Here is a 12,842-nt window from a genome sequence, read left to right as displayed (position 1 = left end):
CTCACTTGATTAATGGCAGGTTTTTCTTCTTTCCTTTTTAACCAGATTGCTAGTCCTACACAGAGTTAAGTGTTGTAGTGTTTCGACCTAAGAGAGACAAAGCAGCTGCTCATTAGTATTCTGCAGGAGGTTACTTGCAGTGGTATTGCATAACTGCCCAAGCCTTCATAGGGATCATTTCATCACTCAGGTGCCAAAAAGCAGAGCGCTTCCTTGTTCTTAAGAACATCCAGATACTTTCAGATTCATTTATAAAGGTTTTTTTGGAATGCAACATTGGTCCTTTCTTATATTTAGAAGGCTTAGTGTTTTGGATCCTATGCACCATGATTCATTCATGTTTTCAGAAGAGTCAAATCATTAAAATTTTGCAACTGAAACTCGTTTGCCATACTTTAATGTAGACAGGCGATACAGCTACATCTGGCTTCACTTAAGGAGGCACTGTGCTTAGCTTTTCAAGAAGCCTTTCACATGGTAATTCCATGTGAGATTTATATCTTCTATATAGTGTGCTGTTGCTGAATTGTAGCCTGTACATGTTTGTAGGAATTTAAAGGTTTGTATGACAAAGATTTAGGACAAGAGTTACTCTCTCTTCAGTCTGATGCAGTTTCATATTCTCTGGAGACTTTTAAATTCACCCACCTGTGTGCCTTCTGAATTTTAACTATTTTGTATAATTTTCAGCCATCATGAAGAGCAGTTATTGACTATCTTGTTATTAAGACTTCAGTTTTTTCTACCAATGGGATTAGAGGCTTAAAGTAAAAGTGAGGCATTACCGAAACATGACTGACTGCTTTACTGTTTTTAATCTAAAAAGTTAATGTCCTGTTTCTCTGTCATATATGTAACAGCATGACTTTGTGGGAATGTTGTGACTGGTTCATATAATGGTGCCAATTATGTAATATATTCTATAACCAATTACAATCATATTGCTATACTAATGCTATACTATTCCCACCATGACCACTCTGTCAGCTGGGTAGTTTATCAAAAGGCATTTGTCATTTTGGAATATCAGAACTTCAGGCATTGGATTTTTTTGACCCCTTGTCTGATTTTGGTTCTGCCTGTGGCTCATCTGCTGTGGAAACAGAGGATTAAAGGATGAAGATGACTGAGTCGGGGGGGAGTGTCTGCATCCCTCAAATACTAGTTTATTCTCTACTTTAGAAATTGCACTCCATTGTATGTTGCAGGGGTACTTGAGCTATTTGAATGCCCTCCAACACAGTAATACACTGAAAACAAATTTCTTTAGTAAAAAACTAAAGATAGGAATGCTCTTACTCAAAGGCTCATAGGAAAAGGTCACTTCTCTGGAGTCAGACATTACCTAAGTTCTCTTGGTCTCTGATATCTAGAAGCAGACTTTACTGCTCTGAAGTACTTTGTGATTCTGTCTTACCTGATATGGTCTGTACAGATAAATCCATTCCGGTCTTTCAACTGTTTGTTTTTCTTGCCTTGGGACTACTGTGCTTTTAACCGATTCATAGAAAATCGGTATCTGGATTTACGTTTCTGAAGCCTAGGAACATACCTCCAGAAAGATCTGCTAGAATTAGAATTACCACCTGGGCACATGACTAGGTCAGGCAGTTCAAGCTGAGCCAGTCACTTTTAGCCCTTTTGATCAACTTGCTCCACTGTTACCACAGTTGATGGACTAACAATCCTGACTTGCATAACAATAGTGTTACATGCACACATGGTTAAATATCTGGAGCAAATAAAAATTATGTAGTCAAGGATGAATTTTAAAATAGGTATCTATCCTTTTTGCCTGTTTCTTAGCTTTTCTGTGAACTGATTGCTCCTTCTTAAATTTTGTCGTGTGTGTGTGTGTGTGTGTGTGTGTGTGTGTGTATATATAATGTGATAAATTCAAACTGATTTTAGTTCATTTAACTTTAGTGTCCTGATTATACTAATTTAATATTTTAAAACACTTTTTTCTTACAGATATTCATCCTGGAAAAAGTAGAAGGAGATACCTGTTTCCTGAATGAATTTACTGTAACAGGGTCAACATATGCTCCCATGGGAGAAGTGTAAGTACTTCATTCATGTTAAATGTCTGCCAATTTATCCATTGGTTGTACGTGTACAGACTGATATGCAGCTCAGTACATTAAAGTATCTGATAACATTTGTTAATGTATCAAAGTTTCTCAACCATTGTGTATATAAATTTGAGGTTAGAGACAACCTGTTTTAGCCTAGAATAGAACTTCCTAAAAGGAAGTTAAACTCTGCAAAGCCTAAATCTAATGAAGCATCTTTAAAATATACATTTTTTTGACATTGTTCACTTGACAACTGATCTTTCAGAAATGATGAATTAGGGTTGTGGGATTTATCTTGTTGAAAGCTTTTTAGATTTAGGGTTTTTTGAAAGGTTTTCATAGTTTAATAAGTATCTTTCAATGATGCTGCATGGGACCTACATTCCCATTCCTTTATGGAAATTATAGTAACCTGTTTAAACCTAGATCTTAAATTCTTGTAATCTCTCTCAAATAGTATTGCCTCCTATGAGGACAGTTGAGGAATTCATTGACTCTTTGGGTTGCACTCTGTTCTGGAATTCACCTTTTTTCAAGCCAAAATTGAATAGATGCTCAGGACCTGCAATACCCTTTGAACTCTGTAGATCAGTGCTTAAGAATTGGTCCCTTACTTTGTATCTACAGTAGCTTTGGTTTTTATCTAAGGTTGTACGCTGTGAACCAGTGTTTCTCATCAACTTGTCCATGGACTGGCTCTGGTCCCTGAGATCTCCCTGACACAGTTTAGGAAAGCAGCAAGCCTGTCCCTGTAACCTTATCAAAAAGGTTAAGAAACACTACTCTAAATCACTGACTTTTTTGAAAAGATGAATAGCTTTATTGTCTCCAGTGGAAATGTTAATAAACCTAAAGTTACACTACTGGGATGGAGATTTTTGTTTGTTTGTTTTTCATCCTTACAATTCAGAGAATCCTAGGATAGTACCCCAGAGAGAGAGTATCTTTCAGCAGAGAAAAATTGAAAAAAGGAGCTGTGATAAATAACTCCTTCTTGCGGGGACGGGGTATGCTTTTTTGGATATATTTTAATTGATTATTTTTTTACAAAATTTCCCTATGCAACGAGGTGAAATATATACTTCACCGCTTGAGGTTTGGCATACGTTGCTCCAAAAAGTCAATAGGTTTTAGCAATGTCCGTAGTGATAACCCTCACAGCAGTAAATAGAGTTTTCAATATTTAGAATTCTTAATTCTGTACATTTTATTTTTTGTTTAAAAGTTAATTGCAAATAAGACTTTGAATTTCCATGTCAAGAAATAGGTTATTTTGGGCCATCCAAAAGACTTTGTAGCAATTTCCTTTTTATATAAGGAATCTTCAGGTACATGTCTATCTACATTTACCCAATACCAGTCAGTGAATATGGAATGTTAACATAAATTGATGACTGATGTCAGGACTTATTAATAAAATAAAATATATATAGTCATCATTCAAGTAAAGAAAATGTGGGAGTCCTTGAGAAAGCTCAGGTAGGATACTGTGCTTGTGCATTTCATAGTTCTACAGTATGTCACCTTGCCATAAAAAAAAAAAAATTCTGATAGTTGAATCCGCAGGTCCTTATGGCAAATTGATAATCTTCATCTTTGCTTGGAGGGGATTTTGTCATTCAGTCCACTGGGTTTTTTGTTTGCTTGTTTGTGGGGGTGTATGGTTTATAACCATCTGGAACAATAACTGACTTCACCTTGGATTTAAAATATTTTTAAAGCAAATAATTCTCCAGTACATCAAAATAATAAAATCATTCCTATGTAAGTTAAGAATTAGGTTTTTGCGTGGTGAGTTTAAGGGCTAGGAAACCATTTTTTTTCCATTTAGGTGGATGGAAGGAGGCACCTAAAGTCTTGGTACTTCATGAAGTTTCTCTAACTCAGGAAACACATTAGCGCTTTCTGAAAGCTGAAAAACTTTATAAAAATAAATGCATTGAGAGTATGAATTCAAAAGCAGCATATAAGTTTTCTATTGGAACAGTAGAACCAGTTTTTCTAATGGAATTGACTATGGAGCTGAAATATTAAAATGTAATACTCCTCTTGTCTCTGTTTGCCCCGTACCATTTCTGAAGAAACCTTATTCTGTACGCTTCACTCTGCAGCAGTGTATATGGCCTATGCACACCTTCACTATCCTGGAGGGAGTGATCACGCTAAAAACTGTCACTTTGACTCTGAACTTTAAATTTCTCTCTTTGAAATCTCCTTCACTAATCTAAGAGCCTAAAGTCAAAAGTGAGGAATTTAAAGTGCCCTAGACTCTGCACAGAGGCTACTTGTGCACACCATGACTGAGCCTCAGAAACACAGGAAAGAGTAAGGCAAGAAAAAACAGTACTGTTAAATGATAAGGTTCCAGAGGTTATCCAAACAAATTATCCTCAGAAAATAGAAATCCTACCAAATGAAGACATTAGAAAAGAGCATAACCTATGACAGGTAAAATATGAGATGAAAATTAAGAGGGCTGAAAGAATTTGAAGTAATTAATAACACACATTCTTGTTGTATCTATACTAAATTCCCTATATTTTTATATCTTTGCCCGTAGCTGTAACTTAATATACAAAATATTTAACAAGGAATGACCCTTTACATTTAGATTCTATATATTTTATTTTATTTTATTTATTTATTTAAGATTACTGTTTTTCAAATATGCACTTCTGGTTATTTATACAGTATACAGCAACAGGTTCCAGTATTTGTATAATTTATAGTACTACAAAATAACACTGGAAAAAAGCTTGCTATGTAGCTCGATTTGCTGTATGTTTACAAGATACGTTGTACAGACGCGACCCGATTTACGCAAATCCACACTTATGGGAAAAGTTCCATAAGCTAGAAATAGAAGTTGTTTTTTTGTTTGCGCGTAGTGGTCAGGTATACGTTTCCGACTTACGCAAAATTTGAGTTACGCAAAGCGTTCCAGAATGGAACAATTGCGTAAGTCAGGGAGCATCTGTACTATGTAGCAGTAGTCTGTTTTCAAACTGAAGTACACAGCAGAAAAATGGACCCATGCTGGTGGACAGCTTCTGTTTAGAGGGTAGACCGTATTCACTGGCTTATTTAATAAAAAAAAAAAAGTACCAGCAGCAATTGTCATAATGGTTCGATTATTTCATGCTAACCAGAGGTATGCTAATGTTCTATAAAATAAGTCTCTATAAGTAATACCATTCTAATGTGAATATCTAAGTGTGAAAAGTAAAGAGGGGATGTAGCTCTAATATATGAAATTAACATTTGCAAAATGTAATCTTCTTATTAATGTCATATACCACTATGAAACTGTTTGAGCGGGTGCTAATGTCCATAATCAGGAGTGGGTCACTCCTGGAAAACAAATAATAATTTTCTCTCTACTGGAAACTAGAGAGAGAAAAGAGAAGTGTCTTGTGACTAAAGAATTGACAAGAGTGAGTCACAGTCCAATCTGTGTTCTGTTCCTAGCACTGCTATAGATTTCCTATGTTACCTCCTACAAATCACTTAAAACTCAGGTCCTCTATTTTCTTGCTGTAAAATGGGGATAATACTTGTAAAGGTAAATCCATTAATCTATATAAGGTGTTTAGATACTCCGAAAGCCATAATAAAACCTGTTAATAATAATCATCCTCTTTTCCCACACTTGCTTATCTCCTTTTCAAACGCTCACCTTTTTTACTTTTACTCTTTTTGCCCCTAAGCTTCAAATCTAGCACCCTCTCTTCTCCTTGAAGTTCTTCCCTAAAACAGTACTTCCAGGAATCCTTCCAACACTTGTTTTCATCAATACTCCCACACCTTCTTTTATCTGAATTTTTGATCCATAGCTGTTCTTGTCTTTGGTCTTGTTTGTCTTAAGCTGTGAACTCTTAGACCCATTCCTTGCTCCTATCTTATTTAGCACCATAAATGTAGATTGTATCTTAAAAACTGAGTGACACAGGGAAGAAACAACAACAACAACAAATCTGCTGCCATAGTTCCCACAAGGGCTCACATAAAATGGTGAAATATGTCTCTAAAACGTAAGTCCTTGTTGAAAAGGGGAGCATAAAGTAAAATCCAGAAATTTGTATCCATACTCCTTATTTAAAGCCCAGTTTAAAGGTACAGTGCTCCCATTTTTTAGCTCTACCTTGCATTTTGCAGGATAGAATGTTTCTTTGAAACGAATTCTGTAATGCCACGTCTTATAGCTCAGAAAGAACCTTACTTTAGAATCTTCACTAAACACTGAATTTGCATCGTTTTCTATCATTCAGTATATTGAGGGATTAACTAAGGAAGAAATGGGTGAAATGAAAGAGCATAGATAAATGGCTCAGTAACTTTTCACTCCAGTCCTCGTATGTATGTTTTGTTTTTGTTTGTTTGTATTTATTTATTTATTTTATTTATTTTGACAGGCATAAAGATGACAAACTTGTTAAATGTCATCAGTATGATGGCCTTGTAGAACTAGCAACGATCTGTGCACTTTGTAATGATTCTTCTTTGGATTACAATGAGGTAAGCCAATCTTTTTTACAATACAAGAGGAAACCAGAATGAAGTTAAATGCTTGTTTTTGTCTAATTTTACTTTGTATCTTTCCCCAAAGTTGGGAGGTGCCTCACATTTTTGAGCAAACTCTCAGGGTGTTAGTGACTTTCTATTCTATTTCCCTGTAAAGCACAATGTTATAACCACTATTCTTTTGGTTAAGGGAGACCACGTAGTCCCTTAAGAACCAGTTAATACCACTCCTTATTTGGCTAGAGAGGACATTGTTAAGCAACTTGAGTCAAAAGAGTGAGACTAATTTGTCACTCAGACCTGTCTCCTCCTCAGCAATGTAGAAAGCACTGCTGCTAGGCTTTCCTGCTTGTCCTAAATCACTATCTTGAAATGATAAATTGCAAATATATATTAGGAAAATACAGTAAAAACTTTGTTATCCAGCATGTTGGGAGAATGGGGGGTGCTGGTAAGCTTAAATAAATAAGTGTGGGGGGGGGAAATCTGGTTAACTAAGAGGTAGAGGGAGTTTGGGTGTGGGAGGGATGCTGGATCTGGATGTCACTCTCCTTGGGCAGCTCCCCACAAGCGGCGAAATGTCCCTCCTGCTCCTAGGTGGAGGCGTGGCTAAACAGGCCAAAGGGATCTGCAGAGCCAGCGCTCGAGATGGGGCGGGGCAGTGTGCAGAGCTGCTTAACTCCCTAACTGGGAGTTCTTTCAACTCCCAGTTAGGGACCCTGCCAGCCCCGCACTAACCAGACTATAAACCGGACTGTAAACTGGACTTCCAATGAAGATCAGAAATGCTGGTTTATAGAGCTTTCCAGTTGGTAAAGTGCTGGATAACACAGCTTTTACTGTAGCAAAAACAGTTTTCCTTTTAAGATGAGGATAAAAGGTTGGTGAAATCTGACATTTTGGAGAAACTTATTTCTTCGTATGTTTTTTATTATGAACTGCAAGAAGATCTGTTAAGTATGGTTTCCATTCATTGTGTCACTTGAAATTTCACTGTGGTGACTTGCCAAAGGCCAAGGTTTTTATAGCAGTAATAATAATTCTCATTTTTTTAAATGAATTGAAGGCTAAGGCAGTGTATGAAAAGGTTGGAGAAGCTACAGAGACTGCACTCAGCTGCCTGGTTGAGAAGATGAATGTATTTGACACAGAATTAAAAGGGCTCTCCAGAATTGAACGTGCAACTGCTTGCAACTCGGTCAGTACTTCCAGAATACTGTAAACAGTATGTGATTTCAGTTATGTTGTTTGTTGCAATCTGAATGCAATGTTGTTAATAATGTCTCCTTCATAGGTCATAAAACAACTCATGAAGAAAGAGTTCACTCTGGAATTCTCAAGGGACAGAAAGTCCATGTCTGTCTACTGTACTCCAAACAAACCGAGCCGGACATCCATGAGCAAGATGTTTGTTAAGGCAAGTTCAGCATATGAGAAGTATAGTTTTGAAATGGCTACAAAGCAACATGACTCTTGAAGTTGTGCCTAGACTAATTGTAGCTGAACCATGAGCATAAATGTGTGTCTAATGTTATCAGTTTTGGAGATGGACTGCTTTCTTATCTTGTGTGAAATGGTTCTGTGATGGAGAGCAAAGTTGCTCATTTCTTGCTTTGCTCCTGTAGGGTGCTCCTGAAGGTGTACTTGACAGGTGTACGCATGTTCGTGTTGGAAGCACTAAAGTACTATTAACTCCAGGAATTAAGCAGAAGATCATGTCTCTCATTCGAGAGTGGGGTACTGGTAGAGACACATTGCGTTGCTTGGCTCTAGCAACACATGACAATCCACCAAGAAGAGAAGAAATGAACCTTGAGGAGTCTGCAAACTTTATTAATTATGAGGTTAGTTTAGTAAAAAGCTTGACTCTCTCCTTTGTTTCAACAGTTTTTCTGTAAGAGTGGTGACTTCTATTAAGATTGAGTTAATTGCCTGTCTTGCAAACTCACCTTGAAATCTGAGGGTCAAGCTGGGTTCTTTCCCTTCTCTTGTATTTTCATTAGTAAAGATTCTGCCCTCAACTAGCCGAACAACTCCATTATATTTCAATACAATTACATGTATAACTAGAACTTCATTTTTGAAGACAGTGGAAGTTGCAGATTATTTGGCTTGGAGAATCTCTTGCTAGCAGTAAGCATGAGAAGGAAAGACTAGACTCTGAGTGCAGGTGGAATCTGCAAGGCTGGCAATTAGATCACCTTTTAACTTGTGAACTGAGCACACTTAGAGCTGAAGGCAAAGAGAGATGATACATTTGGAAACACAGAATGCCATTTTTATAGTCACTTCTCAGGGTAGGACCACACTTTAAGTTGTTCCATATGCTTAACCCATTGAGACTCTTCTCAGCGTTATGTTTCAGAACCAGAGGATGCTGCATAACATGCTGCACTAGCACAAAGTCAGGATTACAGAGACAAAACTTCCCAGTTCTATTTCAGTTCCTTTCCTTTGTCAGTGTCTCTTGTAGTCTGCTTTTCAAAATGGTCTGGATTCAGACCATAGTACGAGAAATGAACATTTGAGGCAAGATACCATGAAGACTGAGTATGCTGAAATACAGAGATGAGTCTGGAAGAGCCCCATAAGTGGGGAAAAAAATCTGACTTGATATGCATGGCATACTTGCTGAACCTTGTTACATACCAGTTTTGAACAAACAGCGAGGGAGGGTTGGCGGGGGGTGGGATGCAAGTTTTTATAGAGGCCTAAATTAAGTATAAAATTGTTGGATACGTTAGGATAAAAATGCTATTTTCCTTTTATAAACTAATGTTTGAGCTACTTTGGCTTGTGGTGAAAATGATTTGTGTACTGTCCTATCAAAGAAATAAAAGCATCTCCTAATATTTTGTGCTAAAGCTCAATGTCCTCTTGTCTCAGACCAATTTGACCTTTGTTGGCTGTGTGGGTATGCTGGATCCCCCAAGAACTGAAGTAGCCTCATCCATAAAGTTGTGTAAGAAAGCTGGTATTCGTGTTATTATGATTACTGGTGACAATAAGGGCACAGCAGTAGCCATCTGTCGTCGTATTGGTATCTTTGGAGAAGATGAGGATGTTTCTTCAAAAGCTTTTACTGGACGTGAGTTTGATGAACTTTCCCCAGCTGTCCAGAGAGATGCTTGCCTACATGCTCGTTGCTTTGCCCGTGTAGAGCCTTCCCATAAGTCTAAGATTGTTGAGTTCCTCCAGTCTTTCGATGAGATCACGGCAATGGTAAGTAATTAGAAGCTTGCATGGCTTGTAAGAGATTTTACTTTTAAAACAAACTATATCCCATCAAACTAATGCCTAAATCTGACAAATTTCAGTTACTTTTTTTAACCCTGGCAATTACAGGCCTGTAAGCCTGACTTCAGTACCAGGCAAACTAGTTGAAACTATAATAAAGAACAAAATTGTCAGACACATAGATGAACATAATTTGTTGGGGAATAGTCAACATGGTTTTTTTAAAGGGAAATCATGCCTCACCAATCTACTAGAATTCTTTGACAGAGTCAACAAGCATGTGGACAAGGGGGATCCAGTGTATTTAGATTTTCAGAAAGCCTTTGACAAGATCCCTCACCAAAGGGGATTTTTTTACTTTTTTTTTATATTTTTACTTTTAAGTAAAGTAAGCAGTCATGGGATAAGAGGGAAGGTTCTCTTATGGATTGATAACTGGTTAAAAGATAGGAAACAAAGGGTTGGAATAAATGGTCAGTTTTCAGAATGGAGAGAGGTAAATGGTGGTGTCCCTCAGGGGTTGTACTGGGCCCAGTCCTATTTAACATTCTTAACTGATCTGGAAAAAGGGGTAAACAGTGAGGTGGCAAAATTTGTAGATACAAAATTACTCAAGATGGTTAAGTCCAGTCAGACTGCGAAGAGCTACAAAAGGATCTCTCAAAGTGAACAAAATGTTGGGAATCATTAAGAAAGAGGGATAAGACAGAAAATATCATATTGCCGCTATATAAATCCATGGTACACCTACATCTTGAGTACTGCATGCTGATTTGGTCACCCCATCTCAAAAAAGATATACTGGAATTGGAAAAGGTTCAGAAAAGGTCAACAAAAATTATTAGGGGTATGGAACAGCTGCCGTATGAGGAGAGCTTAAGACTGGGACTTTTCAGCTTGGAAAAGAGATGACTAACTGAGGATGTGATAGAGGTCTATAAAATCATGACTGGTGTGGAGAAAGTAAATAAGGAAGTGTTATTTACTCCTTCTCATAACACAAGAACTAGGGGCCACCAAATGAAATTAATAGGCAGCAGGTTTAAAACAAAGTATTTTTTCACACCATGTACAGTCAACCTGTGGAACTCCTTGCCAGTGGATGTTGTGAAGGTCAGGACTATAACAGGGTTCAAAAAAGAACTAGATAAATTCATGGGCCATCAGTGGCTATTAGCCAGGATGGGCAGGGATGATGGATGCCAGAAGTGGGGAATGGCTGTCAGGGATGGATCCACTTGATGATTATCTGTTCTGTTCATTCCCCCTGGGACACCTGGCATTGGCCACTGTCGGAAGACAGGATACTGGGCTAGAAGGACCTTTGGTCTGACCCAGTGTGGCCACTCTTATGCTCTTAACCTTGGAGGGACCATCCCTTGTATTTTTCCTAGGACAATGGGTAAAATAATCGCAAGTATTGGCTCATGGAAAAAAAATTTAGCCTGAAAAATTGGAATCAGTTTTCACCCAACTAGTGATAGCTTTAATCAATTGCTCTTTCCATTTCTAGGAATGTTGTTCAGCAGTGCATTGTTCAGAAAATTACTTTAAAAATAATGTATCATGTGGGCATAATTCAGCATCAGAAATATCTTACTGGTTCACACCAAAACCTTGACAAAATATGGTACTTGTAACTTACCCAGTTGGTAAAACTGGGCTTTTTCCTTCCCCCCCCCCCCTTCCCCGCAAGCATCTGAGCACATCTCTGATCTCTTGGGGCTATAAATCAAAGGCACTGCCATCTCCCTAAGAGGTGGAAAATCAGCCAACTGTCTTTCGGTTTGGGCACTTAAGTGTATGGCCTGAAGAACTAAGATAGTTGATCTCAGAGTCAATTTTGTTAGACAAGCAAGGAATATTGTGTAATGGATTGTGGATGTATGGGTGGAGTAAATGGAGAGGTTTCTCTTGAACCCAGTTTCCTTGCACTTCAGCAATCAATGTCTCAACTAGTTACATTGTGTGTGTATTGTAATGTTCACATGTTGATTACAGGCATAATCAGAATAAGAGCACTGGAAACACTGTTGCTACTCAGGTCATCTTCTGTGTCTGTCAGTTCAATCAAGTTTAAACTTCCTCTCCTTCACCTTAAAGTCCCATCTCAATTCTGTACCTCCTTATTCACCTACTTTAGTTTTTTGCCCCCCCTGTGTAAAATCCTCTTCCAGTCGCTGCATATAAGTGCCCATGTTTTCTGTTAAACTTTGTATTTTAGACTGGTGATGGTGTAAATGATGCCCCTGCACTGAAGAAAGCAGAAATTGGGATTGCTATGGGGTCAGGTACTGCAGTAGCTAAAACTGCTTCTGAAATGGTATTGGCTGATGACAACTTCTCAACCATCGTAGCTGCTGTGGAAGAAGGGCGTGCAATCTACAACAACATGAAACAGTTTATCCGTTATCTCATCTCTTCGAATGTTGGAGAAGTTGTTTGGTAAGTTTTAAGAAGTGGTTGTTTTAATTTTGCGCTTCTGTAATGGAAGCTGGTCAATTTTAACTTCTAAATATTGCCAGATGCTATTTGGGGAACAGAGGTTTATTAGAAGTAATAACTATGTTTAAAAGAGAGGCGCATTGCAACGCATATAAATACCTCACTGGTTTGAGAAACTTCTATTCAGATGTTAAATATTTCAAAGAAATAATGAATGTTTCCCAAATTCTAGTTTTGAGACTGTAATGTCCACTAATATAGGTCCTTAATGCTTCATTGTGGCAAGACTCCTATGAAACAGACAAATCCCCATTCTACTGTTGGGAAATCTAACACAAAAGTTGACTCTTTCCCAAGACCACAGAGTGAGTTGGTGGCAGAGCCAGGAATAGAGCCCAGATCTCCCGAGTCCCATTTTTGTATTTAAGCCATAAGACTCTCCTTTTTCCAAGGGCTTAATGTAGTGCAGATTTTATTTTAACTCTGGTTTTAAATACTGTAAAGTTCTCCTTCTGGTGGTGGTTGCTACAGATCCCTACTCCTGTAGATCTACCCTAAACC

The 12,842-nt window shown here is 37.8% G+C and overlaps 1 protein-coding gene across 2 annotated transcripts in view; it reads left to right on the top strand.

Moving 5' to 3' along the window:
- ATP2A2 (ATPase sarcoplasmic/endoplasmic reticulum Ca2+ transporting 2) overlaps window positions 1-12,842 on the top strand; it is a 78,400-nt gene that overhangs the window by 52,136 nt on the left and 13,422 nt on the right. For both annotated transcript variants that reach the window (XR_012641994.1, XM_074972623.1), the window contains exons 9-15: window positions 1,975-2,063; window positions 6,491-6,593; window positions 7,666-7,797; window positions 7,894-8,016; window positions 8,225-8,443; window positions 9,486-9,821; window positions 12,061-12,281. Coding sequence is in view for 1 of the 2 variants with exons in the window: in XM_074972623.1 (XP_074828724.1) it covers window positions 1,975-2,063; window positions 6,491-6,593; window positions 7,666-7,797; window positions 7,894-8,016; window positions 8,225-8,443; window positions 9,486-9,821; window positions 12,061-12,281 (1,223 nt within the window). In the remaining variant the exon portion in view is untranslated. The remainder of the gene's footprint in view (window positions 1-1,974; window positions 2,064-6,490; window positions 6,594-7,665; window positions 7,798-7,893; window positions 8,017-8,224; window positions 8,444-9,485; window positions 9,822-12,060; window positions 12,282-12,842) is intronic.

Source organism: Natator depressus, chromosome 15, assembly GCF_965152275.1.
Source record: "Natator depressus isolate rNatDep1 chromosome 15, rNatDep2.hap1, whole genome shotgun sequence".
Classification (NCBI taxonomy): domain Eukaryota; kingdom Metazoa; phylum Chordata; order Testudines; family Cheloniidae; genus Natator; species Natator depressus.
This window is presented reverse-complemented; position numbering and strand designations above follow the sequence as displayed.